General features: G+C 33.4%; 1 protein-coding gene and 1 non-coding gene across 3 annotated transcripts in view; one reads left to right on the forward strand and one right to left on the reverse strand.

The window, feature by feature from the left end:
* The first annotated feature begins 2339 nt into the window (after positions 1-2339).
* The window catches only part of LOC146148631 (ankyrin repeat domain-containing protein 42-like), a 35317-nt gene continuing 20562 nt past the window's right edge, over positions 2340-17094 (forward strand). For both annotated transcript variants that reach the window (XM_083388659.1, XM_083388660.1), the window contains exons 1-5: positions 2340-2450; positions 4319-4491; positions 7565-7672; positions 10465-10584; positions 11248-11371. In XM_083388659.1, coding sequence (XP_083244785.1) covers positions 2444-2450; positions 4319-4491; positions 7565-7672; positions 10465-10584; positions 11248-11371 — 532 coding nt within the window. In that variant the 5' untranslated portion in view covers positions 2340-2443. The remainder of the gene's footprint in view (positions 2451-4318; positions 4492-7564; positions 7673-10464; positions 10585-11247; positions 11372-17094) is intronic.
* Trnaq-uug (transfer RNA glutamine (anticodon UUG)) lies at positions 4770-4844 on the reverse strand. Its single transcript has one exon. It is a non-coding gene; the product is annotated as a tRNA-Gln (tRNA).

Consider the following 17094-nt stretch of genomic DNA (forward strand, 5'->3'; position numbering starts at 1 on the left):
AACGCGCCGTGTTTTGGTGTTGTAGACAGGAATTTTGTGAATCAGGTGGGGAATCCCCTGTTCGGTGTTCGACAATTCTGACGTCACCGGAAATCATTGTCTGCACTGCGCGCTCGCACGTCGTCCAACGCTTTGTTGTGATGTTTACTGAAAATCAAATTGTATTTCGGCAGCTATGTGTTCAAAATTTCTGGCGGGAGTATATATATATATTTTATTTAGCTTGCACAATTCGTTCAATGTAAGTTGTAAAAACAAACGACGCATCACAAGAAAATACGTTATGAAATTGCTGCTTATTCACCAATGCTTTCAACAAAAGGCAGGAAATGGGGTATCCCTAAAGTGTTATTTGAAAGCTAATGTTTCGCGTGTGGATAAATCATTATGCTTAATACGAGGTATTTAAACTCGTGTTACGAAACGCGGCTGCGTTTGGTGAGAGAAAAACAAACTAAACCCAAAACGTACCAAATGTTTAAAAGAATTCGGAAATTTAACACGAAATTATTTCGTGAACAACAAAATTAAGTCGTGATTCACAAGTTTAACGCGTTGATTTCAAACTTTTGAGCTCCGAGCACAAAAATTGAGCTCTTTTAAAATATATCAAAAGATCGTGCGATCGACGTTAAAGCTTAGACTTTTAGATATAGGCTATACATGATTTGCAAAAACTGATCTAAATTCGACACATTTAATTGGTTTAAGAAAAAGTCGCATAAACAATTTGTAGACATTTCGGTCGGTACTTTTAGTAATTTATTTTTAAATATTTTCAAAAGTATAATAGCTTTTCACCTGATAAACTAGGCAGAATCAGTTATTGTGAAATCCATGTGCAATTGCCTTTTCCATGATTCCGAGCGGTGATGTCGTTCATCGGCAAAGCTTGTTTATATTTAGTGTTCCGTATCACAAGCAAATGCTTTGATGACGCTATGGAGCGTCTCTTGACGTATCTTTCAATTCTTCCGAAAGCTGGCTTCTTGCAGATGTCAAACATAACAGTTTTTAGGCGGTCGTTTGTAGGTGATCCGTACAGATTAAGGCACATCTTTTCTTTGAGCCTCGTTCCTTCACTCGGAGGGCATCAATTTGAAGCAAAGTTGGTTAATTATGAGAATCATTAAAGTCTTTTACCCGATGAATCAACCTCACTATTACTTCAAGGTAGAAACTTATTCAAATAGAATTGTTCATATTCTGCTTCGTATTAAGCCTTAGCTCAGAAAACAACCACTCGACCTTGCAGCAGCAACCATTCTGTTTATTAACTGGACAAGACTGGTATATATTCAAATAACGCGTCTGCTTATATAAGTTAGAATTTTGCATAAACAACAAAAGGGGCGATACGGAAAAAGCGGAAATGATTCAGAACCCGTAGCCTTTCTGGCTGGCGGGAACTGTTACAACAATGCTTTCACACAGGTGAAATACTTTTATCTATAACGGAAATATGTGTCACGATATAACATTATTCATGTGTGAAACAGCCAAATGCTTTGTTCTCAGAGTGACAGCGAGTGTTTGGTAAAGGCGTGAAAAAGTAGCAATATTTTTGATTATACATTTTGAAAAGAACACAAAACAAATAAACGTCTGAAATAGCCTACTCAATAAAAACATCTTTGATGACCCGAGTCGCTACACATCCCTATTTATAATGTTTACAGTTCTTGAGACTGGGTAACAAAAACTATTCAATCTTGTTTATCGAAAAGCTAATGACTGAAAAAACAATAAAACATGACGGTGTTTAGGCCTACGTAAAAGTGAATGACAATTAAGCGAACGAGAGAAATATGCTGGAAGTCCGTAGCAATAAAGATGTGTTGTGGTAAACTGCGTTATATAAAGCCTCTACAACGCATGTAATGTGTTAACGTATAAACTTCTAGCTTTGCATTAATTCCATATTGCATCAATCGCAAAAGCTGCAATTCCGCCTTTGTTACCGTACTCAAAATGTTTGGGGGCTACAGCTAATCAAATAACATTATTCAGCAATACCTAATGTTGTGTTACTTTTTGTAAATGCAATTTAACTGTTAAATAGTATGCAATTTTGCCCTATTTTTCGGATTAAAACTATCGGAAACGATCTATGTAAAATACTTGCGGATATATTTAGAAATCGTGGACTTTCTCTCTGGCGCAGATTTTAACATAAAATTCGCAGACATTTTAGTGAAAATTCTCTCCCAAAGAGAGGTTTTAATCTTTTTGCTATATCCATTCAACGACATATAATTTCGTTGATCCATTATAGCATTTTTGCTAAATTTCGACACTAGAAGTGCAACACAACACGCTACCGAATTTCTATGGCGACAGTTGTAAACAAATCCAAGTATAGCCTCTATAGCGGGATATTTTGCGTAGTGGTACTTTTAACTTTCATTTTACTCTTTTTATACAACATCGGGAAAAAATTGGGATGACGAGTAAGTGTAATTGTTATAAAAAATGTAGATTCATCCATTATAAAGCGCGTATCTTTGTAGCCTACAAATTGTAGGGCATCTTGTTTAGGATATGGCAGTGGACGAAAACCTATTTGTGGCTCCTTGATGATGTAGCCTAATTTTGCTCGCAGATAAGCTATTATTTCTTATCATGACTTGAATAAAACTCCACGCGACCATGACCCCTTTCAAACTGTATATTTTTAATGAAATATATATAATAGCAAAATTTTCCGCGGTTCGCGCGAACCCTGTTTGTCTTTTCTGTTAGCCGATTTGATGAAGTCCTTTTGTAAATAAAAGGCCCTGTTAATACCATAAAACTTCGTAATCAAAGTTTAGCAAACTTAGCCAAAATAGTTTTTTGTGCTTACTCTGGAATTAGATGTTTAAAAATATAATATGGCTCATTATGAAACTACAACCCAGGTTGCAAAGTAAAGTTTCCCGCTCGGCCGAGGTCGTATCCATGCATTTCACGTAAACTCAACCTAAAATGCAGTCAGCCATGAAAAATCGCTTAAAGTTGCAGAACTTTGTCGCGCTAACAGTTTTCGGTGTAGTCCTCCATTTTCAGCCATTGTCAATTTTTTTTTTACAAATAACGGTTTTTCCACCTTGCAATTTCAAGCTGCAAAATCCAAAAGTTTCCAATGTGGAATACAACCCATAAAATTTGGAATTTATTGACCCCCTTGGCTGAAAAGGTTCCCGACCCCTGGGATACGTATTGCTGATTGATCACTACATTTTTATTGTCGCTGGATTCTAAATTAAGTTTTGTAAACCAAATTACTCTTGTCTTCACAATCAAATCATTATTGTTTGTGTAGACCGTTGTCCGCCTTTCAACATGCCCTACACCCACTATGGAAAGACTTAATCGCAAAAGCTGCATCCCAAATGAATATGCACCTGATTCTGCAATATGCTATAGTAGCTGGTCACCCCTATTTTTGGCTGTGCACCCATCTCTTAAGATCTGCCATACTTTCCAGATGATCCCAAAACAATACATTTTCTAAACACTCTAATATAGTGAAGTGTTATGTGTTAAAAACGATTGGATCTTTCACCATAACTAATAAAATGTAACTGATAAAAGTACATATGCTGTTAATACTGAACTCTGAACCTTACCCTATTCCTGTAATTTTAATAGACAAAAACAAGTGTTTTCTTGTTTTGTCATCAATGGAAACCAATATAAGAGCTGTTGGTGTAATAAGTGATGTAAAAGAGGTTTTGATTTCAAATTTATGTAATGAGCCACCCAAGTTTCTTCTAGGGGTGCTCAAAGCAATGTATTCTATTGTGTAATACCGATGATTAATTGCTATTTTGTCACTAAGATATGTCATGATTAATCCCTCAAAAAATGAAATAAAATTACATTATTTATTAAAAATTTATTAGGATTCAATATTCAGGATTCATTATTCTAAACTTGAAAACTATTATTCTATAAATACCTTGCGATTCTACTTTGAACATTCCTAATTGAGTTTAAAGTAACATTTCGTTTATGCAAATATAATTATCTTACATTATCTGTATTAGATAAAATATGCATAGTCAAAGGTTGTATGACACCAGTGTTTACCTTTTTTACTTCACATCCCACTTTTAACAATCTATTTTACCTGCAGGAAAAATTTATACTTTAATTTTTTTGTTCATACAGATAGAGTATCTTGTTGACTTTCATGTTAGGTTGTCATCTTGTTATTATTTGGTAGGGTATATATTCCTAGTTTAAATAGTTATCCAGTGTATAGAATGTTTATGTTGGATTTCTGGGTACTTTGTCAGTTAGAAGTGCGTTGACATATAGATATTTGTTGCAGCTTTTGTTACAAAGAACAATAAAGTCAACTACAGAACTGTGCATGAAGCTATTAGACATGGAAATGTGACTCAGCTTGAAGAAATGATAAAAAATGGAGCATCTATAAATAATGTTGATTCGGATTCAACCTTCACACCCATGCATACTGCTTGTTATGTTGGAGCTTTAGAGGTATTTTGTTCATTGGTTTTATATATATGTATTTATACCTAAATATACACACTTAGGTTGTATTGTATTATTTCTTTATATATGTAACCAGGAGAATCAGCAGATGAAAAACATGCACCAAGGTAGCTAGGTGATTTGCACTTTTGACACAATACTCTATTACTCTAATGAGGCATTATTATCAGACTTAAAAGGCATTTATAGTACACCGAAAGCCATTGCAGACTCACCAAATCTGTCGATCAATGATGCAAGCAGAGCAGGCTAGAAAAAGAACTTGCCTGCAGTGAGGTTCGAACTCACGACCTCCGGTCAAGCCGGGTCCATCGCTCTACCAACTGAGCTATGCAGGCTCAGAGAGGAGTGAGTCGAGAAACAACCATACGCCAATGCTTGCTCAATCTGTTCGTACAAGCAAGTTCATATTGAAGGGGATCCACAGAACCATATCATTTATTCAATGAAACATATGTATACACACATATGTGTGTTAACAGCATTGGCGTATGGTTGTTTCTCGACTGGCTCCTCTCTGAGCTTGCATAGAGCAGCTTCAAAAGGAGTTGAGCAGCTTCAAAGGGCTAGATTTCAGTTGTTAACACACATATGTGTGTACATATGTTTCATTGAATAAAAAGGCATTTATTATTATTATCAGACTTTGACATTCTAAACACATATTTTATTCTTCTAAACACAGATTTTATTCAAATAAAGGTATATTTCATTATTATCTTGTTTCATTTTAACAATATTTTCACAGCCCAATTAACCTATAGATGCACTAATGTATGACAAGCCACAATGATATGATGCATGAAAACACAACTCAAACCATCTCACACAAACGAGTTTTAGAATTATGGATAATAATAACAAGGTTTTGTATCCGTTATTTAATAATGTTATTACTTGCCGATTGTGATACACTTAACACGATTAATATTAGATCTAATATCAATGGAAGCAGCTATTTGTAATTAAAAATATCATGTTCAGAGATTTGCAATTTCTTTAAAAACATTTATGTTGCAAAAGTAGCATTCAATAAAAAAGTGCATTGACCTCAAACAAAATATGCTATTGCTTTTTAAAAGTCACCCTGCTGCCTCAATATAGCGAGGTTCCATGTTGTTCTACTGTCAAGAAAAGGTAAATTTGACTGCTTAACACTTCATGTTTTTCTGAAGAGTTCTTATATGTAATCCGACAAATTATTTGGTGTTATAATAGCCCTGAAATTTATTTTCGGGACATATCTTGTTTTTGCAGAAATTATATGTGCAGAAAAATTATTTTTGGGACGTGTGTGTGCGTGGGGGAATGGGGGGGGGGTGCTAAAAATAAAATTATTGTTTTATTGTGGAAAATTAGGGCAAGAAATAATTCGGCTTAGTAAAATTCCCATAAAATGAAAATTTTGTTAGTAAAGTTACCCAAAAAAAAAATAATTTTGCATACTTTAAAAAAATTAATACTAAAAACGTATCCCTTGGCAAATCACGCCCTTGCACTAGTAAAATAATAAGAAAGGCTGGAAATCAATCGAACAAAAGTAAAACACACAATATGCAGCCTAACAGGTTTCAGTATAACTAACTTAAAATTATTTCTTGACTGCAAAGCGAATCCAACCATACTGTATGTCGCTTCTCCCTTAGAGCTACGCTTGCGACTTTTCATTTCGGAGTGGCTTCTTTTAGTAAACCAACCAATTTTTACAAAATAACATATTTTACAGTCGAAAATTGAAATGCGTTTTCTTGTGGCTGTGTTGACCCCTTTAACATATTAACTAAATGTTGGTAAGCGTAAGGCCCTGTGAAACATTGTGGCTTTACATTTTTAGAGGAAATCTATGAAGAATGGAATAATATAATGATAGAATTAATAGAAACTATATATTTATGTAATACAATACAGATAATACATATTATCTGCAAAAAGTCAAAGTCTACAAATTTTTTTTCTTCATTTAGCAAATATTTATTTGTTTGAAGATTTCAAAATTACTCTGTCGTAATTAAGTTTAATGTCACGTTAATAAAAGAGGCAAGGCCATTGAATTAAGTGTCACCCATCATAGAAAACAAAAATTATACTAAGCATTGTGAACCTTTATTTAAATAACATTCAAAGAATGTTTTGCCAAATGGTACCTTTAGCTAAAAGAGAGATTAAAAATTTCCTCAAGGTAAAACTTTTATGAGTCCATGTGACAGAAAAAATCAAAATAAATATAAATTTTATATTTTGTTATAAAAACATAATGCAAAATTTTGTAATAAATTTATTTTGCCTAGTCTTTACTAAACTAACGTTATTGACATGTTTTTCTTGGGAAGGTACCTATGGTAAAACTTTTATGCATCAAGTGTTGGTTTGTTACTGTCTCTGAAAATTGAGTTTTGTTCAGAGGCGGTAAAAATAAAAATATTACATTTGGTTTTCAAAATTATTGTAATAAATTTATTTTGCTTAGTTTTTACGAAACTAACATCAATGAAATATTTTTCTTAACAAGGTGCCCCAATGACAAAGAACTCATAGGTGGGGGTGTGATATTTTCAGCCATATCTGTTTTTGCTTGCAGAAACAAGTATAATAATAGTCCAATGACACTGCCAACCCACCCATGAAACCTAAGCCCAGAAAATTTGGCATTTTTATGAATTCACTTTGGTAAAATCGACTTATTTGTAAACTCCAATTTTTTCATATAAAGCAATTTTCTTGTTATATGTTTCATTTTTTGTTATAATTTAAATAATGCTCATTTTATTATCAATTGCTTAACTTAGCCATGACTTGTTATCCCAAGTATTGATGTGTGTATGACTGGACTAGGGAAACTTATGACTTGAACTGGGACTTCACTGGGGCTCAAGTCATTTTATATCCTTGCAACAACCTGTCCTCTTACTATAAAAGTATCTGAAAATCCACCAAACATCAAATCAAGTGTGTATGTTATTCAACAATTTCCTTTGAAATAAAGCTCACATGCTGATAAGTTTGACAAACAATGCTATATAAAATAGTTAAACAGATCTTACTTTTAACTATTGTTTAGTGTTTACACTGGCTTTTGTGGCATGGTGCTGATACAACTGATGTAACTCTCAGAGGTTGGACTCCTTCACATATCGCTTCTATTAGAGGACAGGACGCATGCATTCAGGTGCAGAAATAAATAAACTATGTATTTGTTTATCTTGGCATAACACTGCCTATTCTGGACTGATAGTGTATTATTAGGATTAAACCAAAAAAATATGTTTGGTCTAACTCCCATATAAACATGGAATAACTTTTATTATTATCATTTTTGCCTTTAGTTAAATTTAGGTAAATTACATTTTCCCTTTTATTAGTTTACTATAGGGTACCAGTTTAACAGAAAATTAAACTAAACAATAAATGTTATTTCAGCAAAGTTATATGGAAATATATATTTGAGAGTGGTAATCGGTGTCAAAGTTAATAAAACAAGAACACCAGTTGAGTTTCACTTTACCTGTCACACAAATATCCAACCTGTTGTTAGGATTTTCACAGCAACCTAATGAAAAATTTCTTTCAATTTCAGTTTGTTGTCTGCTTAACTTGCTTTATTCTATAGGATTATCTGAACAACAATTGTAAATTATACATACCATTGCATTATAATGTACATTTTATTGCAAATCCGTATGTAGCTTCCACATATCACAAATAAATTATTTCACTTTCACATAGGCTTGTATAGAACAGCACAACTGGTGTTCGGATTTTGTGATCATGCAGCATGAAATACAGGCCGGTGAAATCATTATATCAGAGTTTTAAGCCATATATGAGTGATGCAGTAGTCAAAGCAGTAAATTCACTGAATTTTTGCCTGAAACAGTAATTTCTATTGAACAATTTTTTAGTGATGTGATACAGGTCCACTAGCCAAACTTATTAGTAGACGAACAGTTGGTATGCCAAAGTTCAGTGGTCGGCACACTGTGGGCCATTTTAACAATTTTGGTGGTTTGCTTACTAGTACTTTGCTTTAAAAGTTGGTGTATTTTTTATTTTGGTATATTGTCGCATTACAGGGCCATCAGGCCAAAGCCCGAAACTATACTTTTAGACAGGTTTAACTATGTAAAACAACTTTTTTGGGCCAAGCACAAACTTTTGTCTGTTTGAAAGATCTATCCCGGCCATGTATGACATAAGATACAAAGTCTAACTTCTGTTAAATCACAATATATACAATTATTTACAGCAGTATTGGATCCGGTTTTATGTGTAATATGCCAGACAGATCCTTTTAATTAAGTTTTGCTAATTTAAAACAAATAAACACAATCTTTTATGCGTTCAGATTTGCGAATAAGCTGCTCGAGGGCAACAGGTGTTTTTAAAATCAACTGTTTCACACTGTCAGGTTATGACATAACTTTTGGCCTCCTCCCGAAACAAAAGGAAAGTACTGGATCCACCCCTTGGTTTAGCATAGTGGGCCTTCAATACCTCTCTGAGTATAACAAAAAAAATGTTTGGCCACTCTCATAGTAACATCAAAAAATCCATTTGTGCCGTGGCCTCTAAACCAGCAAGTTTTTGCTCACTATGCATATGCACAAAATTCATCAAAATTTTATTTGTTATGTTTAAAAATGGCAGGTGAATAAAATCTGTTAAAGTTGCTCACTGAGTTTAGTTTTAAATTTTTTGACAGTATTTAGAATGCAGTATGTAGACAGAAACCAATTCAACACAAACTGCTCTGTTGTTTTAGGTGTAATATCTTTAGTTTAAAAATTTGCTCTTAATTTTACATTAGCTTTTGTAAGTTATGGTAATTGTTTTCTAAAATGCTATTTTATAATATCATGGATGTTCAAAGTAGAATATTGAATTCTTGGATTCCAATCCAATTTTGTTGTTTATTTCGGGTAATTGGTTGCACCTTTATTGTACATAGGCGAGTTGCAAATTTAGAGGCCTGTTACTGCGGCGACACATTTATACTGCTTGCTTTTAATGTAATCTTATAGCGCAGTGTCAGCGTTTTTTTCAGACGACCAAATACTTCGCGTCTCAGCTACTTTTAAAAATTAAGTGTCAAGCGTTTTCAGGCGAGCGACTAACATGTAATGTCAGGTGCAGATTTCGCAATTTCCTTGAGTGCGTTAATGTGCAAAAGTAACATTTCCTCGTAAAACGCGCTGGCCTTGACAAAATGGGCTACAGGGTTCCTTAAGGTCAAGTTAACGCCAATATTCAGCTTGGTTATGCACAGCGTAATTGTCAAGTATTTGCTATTCTTTGCAGTACATTATTTGACTGAATAACAGGTCACGTTAGTCAAAAAAAGTAGAACTGACACACAACAATGTTTTAAAAAACAGGACCGAATTGCTGAAGAGCTGAAAAAAGGTTGTTCATTGTGTAGTGTTTCATTCTACTCACTATATTGGAACAATATTAAGTTTGGCAACAGCCTGGACATGTATTACAGTTTACACAACTGCTTCAAATGACAGTTCTTTTTATATATACACATGTTAGCAAATTGTTTTGTAACTTAATTGCTGTGATTGCAGGCCCTGTAGAGGTTATATTAAGATTAATCTATCCTCCAAACAAACTCTAGGTCAAATAATTTAATAACAATAGATTAGGATTCAATATTCTGGAATCATTGTTCTAGATTCCCCTTGGTATCTACTTTGAACATACTCTTATATTACTAATTTTAAAATCTCTTGTTTAAAATTTTCTAAAACTCATCTTAGTTTTCAAAGTTTTATTGGATTAAATCGATGGTTGTCTTTTTGGTATATTATAGCACAACCAATGACGTATGTAATTAATTGTAAGCAGTTTTTCTGTCTATGGTTGCCTTCATGAACTAATTATACAAAATCATGACCTTTATTTAAAAAATAATAATAATAAATTATGATTTTGTAAGACAAATAATGATTTTTACAGGCATTGGCAAACAATGGTTCAAATTTGTCTTTAAAAGATGACAGAGGTAGCACTCCCTTGCATCTAGCTGCAGCTCATGGCCATTCCTTTACTTTGCAATCAATACTAAGAAGTGGAGTGGTATAAAATATTGTGTATATGCATATAAATTTATGATACAACAATTGGTTTGAATATATGGTAAACTGTAGTGACAATCAGGTACCTTGAGAAATAGAACCTGAAAATTCCACGAACAAGTTGCCTATAAGTATCTTTTGTATGGTTTGTTAAACAAAAGGACAGTGTATAAACTGTTGTTACGAGGAATAAAAGTAAAAAAACAGCTCCCCTGGCAATTATATTTCTTCTCCAACGTTTTGGTAACTTAAATATATACCTGAAACATTGGAGAATAAATATAATTGCCGCTTTTCAATAAAGGGATAATAAAGCTGCTTTTTAATAAAGGGATAGCGTTTCTGGAATTTGATTCAAAACTACTTTATGTCATTTTAGATAAGATGGGTATTAACCATGTAAAAATGTTTGTAAAAGTTATAGATTTATTTCCGGTCAAATACCTGTCTTGGTGTTCTTTTTAGAGTGCTAATTCTACATACCATGAGACAATTCCTTTAAAAATCACAGGTAAAATAACTCTAGGTAACACTCCGGCACGCCTAGCAGGGTCTCGCAACAAAACAGTGGCAGAGCACTGCTTTAGCCTTAAGTTTATTTGTTTGGAAAATATCATTAGTTTACATTTTATTTATAAATTTACAAATAGTTTGTTTAATCTAGGATGTTACTGCTGCTGATTTTAATGGATGGTTACCAACACACTGTGCTGCATTTCATGGTCGACTAGGGTGTCTTCAAATGCTCTGCAAGTGGGGTGCAAGCCCAGATGATGTTGATAATTGTGGTTAGTAGTAGGATTGTTAAGTAACGAATAGTTACTTTTGGAATAAGTATTTAAATCCAATTAAAACTGGTATATTTCAGGAAATAGACTTTAAATGGGAGGTTGCTATGTGTTTTGCATACCACCTCTTATGTCTGTCTCTGTTGTAAAATGCTTGCTTGCCTTAGATGTGTAACTGAACAAAAATTAAAAAAAAGGGAAATTACTTGGGTATTACACTCTAAACCTAATCCTTACACGGCAGTATAAATTAAATGTTATTGGGATAGTGACTTAATGTCAGGACTAGCTATGTTGCTTTTTTTAAGCTTCTTAAATGTGTTTCGTTTAAAGATTTCAAACTTCATAAATCAATCTGCATTTGATCAAGGTTATAAACAGTCCACCTTAATATAGTTGCATTTAATACATAGTGTGCATTATGCCATGGATGGCGAACCACTGACATCACATATTTTTAATGACCCAATTGTCTCTCTAGAATTACCGAAATGTTATCAATCATTTTCAGGAAAAGATAAATCTAAAAAACAATTGTTGGTTAGGGCTCACTATAGCACAGGTTGGGAACCTATGGCTCGCAAGCCATTTGACTCTTTTGTTGAAACATTCTTTCTTGCAGAAAAATCGAAGCTATCATTTTTCAGCATGATGACAAATAAAACTGCATGCGGCCACGATCTCTTTCCTAACTTTACTGTATTTTTTTCCATTTTTATCACACATAATAATTTTCGGCATTTCGCGTGAATCCGTTTGTAGGAATTTTTAATATCCAAAAGTCCCTATTATTTCAACGGAACCCTAAATCAAAGTTTCGCAAACTAAGCTAATCTGCATAGCATATGTTCTGTTCCTTAAATGAGAACAAAATAAACGGCCCTGCCCAATTTACTATTTTTTGCATATAACTAGATGTTCAAAAAGTATTATATGGCTCTCATGGAAATACAACCACGAATATTTGACTTATATGGTTTCCATAGCAAAAAAGGTAACCGTCCCCTACACTATAGGCTACTGTTTAAATCTGGGCTGTCCAATCTGTAAGTCGTGCAAGAGTAGGCCAACATTAACTGCACTTTAACAAATACGTGCAGTAAAGCAGACAACTAAAAGCATTTTGTTTATCGCTGTAAAACGTAAAGAGTGGCGATCCTTTAAGAAAATTAAGAGCTCGCAGACTAAAGATTTTGAAAAACCTGGTTTAAACCCTGCTGAAAATCCTTCTGCTAAACTCCTCTAAATCTATAAAAAATACTGAAGCAATTTGCTGTTTAGGTTCTTACTATTCGTGGGAATCCGAATTTGGAAATCGTTCAAAACCTTAAAGTACTAACCCAAGCAATGAAACGACGCAGCAGCAAAGTTTCGCGTAAAATTAGCATATAGTTAAATATATGACCCACTTGTGCATTTTGTAAGGATTAAGTTCGTGTTTGTGACCCGCGCGATAAACAGGTATCAGAAGAATTTTTAATTTTTATTTTATTCCAACTACAATATTGTAGTATTTATAGATAAAGGTAATTTAGAAGTATTATTCATTAGTAGGGTCAGTGTTAAAACATGTAAGGGCCGGTAAACCTCACTATGTTTTGAAAGATAGACTGATTACTAAAAAGATTGCAAACCACTAGTCTAGTCGTAAAACTTTCATCATAAATAACCAAATACATTTATGCCAAATTACGGAATGTGATAATTTAATAATCGTTGATATAAATTTATTAGGATTGAATATTGGCATCAAAATTATTATAATATTTATGTAAGAGTTTTTATAAATCAAAAAAGAAGTGCTGAGTATAATATTATAGTGCAAGCAATTGTCAGTATTACCATACAAAACCTTAATTCAACAAGATGTTTTTTGCTCATTGGCACAGATGCTCGCATAATATATCGATTACTTATTCAAATTAGATTTGATCCCAATTCTGCAGTTTATCCTGCCACTTATATTAAGTAATTGGAACCGAATAATTTTGTTGTATTACCATGGATTGTTGCGCCTAATTGTACATACATAAATGCCAGGCTTAGATAATGGCTGGTCGCTGTGGTGACACAATTACAGTGCTTGGTTTAAATGTAGCCATGTAGTGCGGGGACAGTATTTTTCAGATGAAATCATAATTATTCAGTGTCAATCAAATAATTTAATCATTAGATAACATATGTATGAGTTATTGTAATGAAAAAAAATCATCCAACAAATCTTTACTATTTTAAACAGCTGGTATTTGAAGCAGTTGTGTAAACTGTAATGCATAACTACTTAAAATAACAAAATAAAAACATGAAACTTGATACAAACACCAGATTGTTGCCAAAACTTAATAATTTGCCACTTTGTCCATATTGAGTACAATGTACCTCAATATATTCTTCATCAATTTAGTTCATTGTATAAAACATTGTTGTGTATTAGTTCAACCTTATAGTGTGAGCATTATGTGCATAGGCATCCATACTAATAAGTAGACATAGGTTTTTGTCGACCTTTTTAAACTTATGGCACCTTGCGGAACAAATAAATAGAGGTCGCCATCCTTACTGACACCATAAAACAACTAACCATACAAAACCTGCTGTTCTGGAAAAGCTCCCATTTGCCAAAATCATGCATATTTCATTACCATTCAGTATCGCACCATATCAAGTAATCACACTTTTTAGCAATTAGTATTATAAATAGTGGATCAAAAATTCAATATCAGAGGAAAATCCATCTAAAATCAAGAGCTGTCCTGAATATGTTATGTGTTTAAAATTTCCTGAATATGTTATGTGAAATTTTTTCCTGAATATGTTATGTGTTTAAAAGTAAAATCTCTGTAATTACTCAAATTTGAAGGCATTTTGCTCCTAAATAATTGATGGTTTTATACTTCTTAAATGTACGCTCATGGGTTTCATCCCATGTGTATCAGTTTTTAATAGCTCAACATTAAAGGGTGATTATTTGCGAAAATTTTAACTCAAGAACTTTTATACTTCCGAAGATATTTATATATAAACTGGGGCTGTTTCGTTTGGTCAGCACCGGGTTGGGAACCAGTGATGTAAAAACTACAATTAAATTGACATTAAAAGGGTCAAGAACCAAAATAACACAAGAAATTATTATTTTAGAAACTGTGTGCCGCGGAACAATTTGTATTTTTGGAAAATAACTTTTTAGTATTCTAATTAGGCGCAGACAAGCATGCAAAACTTTGATGCACATCAGTTGTTCTTGCGCTTTTAAAACTTGCGGACCGGTAAAAATACAAAAATCCTTCAACAGACTGATACCCAAAATTTTGACATTATTACTGGGATGGTTTTTTAATTATTTTTTTTGTTTAGTGTTCTTTCGTATGTTCGGTTTTGCAAAGGGGTAATTCACTAATGATTTGTACAGGTCAGGGGCGTCCAACCGGCGGCCCTTTACACTTGTTACATTTCTACTTAATATATTATGCTAGTTGACAGATTCAATATATGCTAGTGGACTTTTTTTCTTGCTATGCATTTGTTTGACTGCACATACATCAAAAATCGTATAAGATCAGTTGTGTAGACCAGTAGTCCGCAAACTGTGAGCCTTTTCGTTATTTTTAGTGGGTCGCAAGCCATTTTTTCTAGCAATATTTGACTTTCTTTTATTTAAAATTTTGCCAATTAAAAACAAATAAAGCATTTTTTTTGCATGATGTGCGATTAAACTAGGTTTAAACTGCACTCTTGCACATAAGGTCGCTCGCAAACAACAGCTAGTTTTAGGATTAATAGCCTTACGGTGTAACTTTGTGACTTCTTTCTAAAAAATTGCATCCCCCAATCCAAACAAAGTTCATAGATCCGCCACTGTTGTCGTTGTGGTTTAACATGGTTAGCCTTCGATAGCTCTCACTAGATCATTTTTGGGATAAAAAAAGTTTGCCACCACTAGTATAGAAGGTTCTAAAATGACTCAAAATGATTGTTTTTCTAATTTATTTATTCAATGTGGGTGTTTGAACAATCTGGTATTATGCCACTGTTTGTAATGGGACGTTTACATCTAAAATTTTGTTGTCTCAATTTATATCTTCGCAAAGAAATTGCCTAATGAAGTCAATATTTGAGTGCAAAAAGCAGTTTCAGTAATATAATACAAAACCATGAAAAAAGTCAAAAATTGCCAAAATTTTTCAATGTTTTCTTATATTAGATTGTATCAGCATTGATCGCAAAAAGCAAGCAACTTTGCTTTGGCAATAAGTATAAAACTCAAATAAAAAATAATAATAATAATTAAAAAAATGACTGAAGTTAAGCAATTGTGCCTGGCTCTAAGAGATTGACAACTTTGAAATGTTCAAAATTAATTTTAAATACCTTTTATAGGTTGAACAACAGACAAAGTGTCCGTTTATGTGTTAATTAGTTTTATCTGCAATGGGTGTCAAATTTTATGCAAAACATTTTTTAAACTCAACATTTTGCCCTTACACAAAAAGGTTGGACGCCTATGATATTATGGGTTATACGCTTATGATATAGGTTATAGCAGTGGTTCTTAACCTATGGTTAGCGAACTCATATGGGTTCACTGGAAGATTTTGAGGGGAATGTTTCATGGTAGATGAGTTTTTACATATATATTTTTTTTTTCAAAATCATGAACATAACATTAGCGCTTGACATGTTTTTGAAAAATATACCTTTTTTTTAATGTAATAAATTTCTTGTAACATACTGTAAATTTGTTTTAAACTGACTGAGTGTTTAAAGTTGTTTTATTTATTGTGGTATACATACTGTAGATCATTTAAAAATAACTTATTCCTCTAAACCAGCGGTTCCCTAACTTTTCTAAAAATTTTGCCTGGTGGACCCGTATTATTTTGATATTTCGCGGCCCTATAAAATTTCAAGGGTCAGTTGACCCATATTTCTTGTAGTACAATAGTGCAGTCACGCTTCTTTCTAATGTAACAACCTTCTAACTCAGGGTGGTCCACAGTTGACTGCATCGCGGGCCACAATATTTCTTGCATATTCTTTGCAAGCCACATAAAGTAGGCTAAATGCGTACCAGAAGCAGATCAACGTTTTTCGTTTGGTCGAGGCATGAAATGTTTAAAGATAATGTCACAAAGTAGCATCGAAAGACAGATACGCTCCAGAAACTTGCTTCTGTCGTCGAACTTGTGCGCAAATAAAATCGAATGTTATGAGACTGGTAAAACTGGTGTGCGCGAAGCACGAAAAATTTGCGTATTTGACAAAAATTTTAATTAGAAGACTGCATTTTATAAGCGTAGAATGTTCGCGTAAAAGAGATGTTGCATACTCCCCAATCGCTAAATTACAAAGACGTTATCATTTTGCGTAAAAAGGTTTAATTAACCAGATCAATTTGGCTGAAATTGCAACTGGGTTTGGACCACCCTGTTCTAACTAATGCGAACGTTCGCTGATAGCAGGTAGTACAGCATAATAGATGCTTTATGATGTCACAATAGACATCATAAAACACACTATATGATTGAATAATAAAGCATAACTAAAGACAATAAAGATGGCAGATAATGTTTCAAACATAGACTAATGTTTAAAAACTTAAAAGACTAATTCTCCTTGCGGACCCTCTGAAACTGCTGTACGGACCCCAGTGTGGGAACCGCTGCTCTAAACCATCTTGCGAATCATACTATTCGTATTTTCAACTTGATTTCCAAAGTTAGGGC

The sequence above is a fragment of the Ascidiella aspersa genome, chromosome 4, assembly GCF_963924565.1.
Source record: "Ascidiella aspersa chromosome 4, kaAscAspe10.2, whole genome shotgun sequence".
NCBI classification, from domain to species: domain Eukaryota; kingdom Metazoa; phylum Chordata; class Ascidiacea; order Phlebobranchia; family Ascidiidae; genus Ascidiella; species Ascidiella aspersa.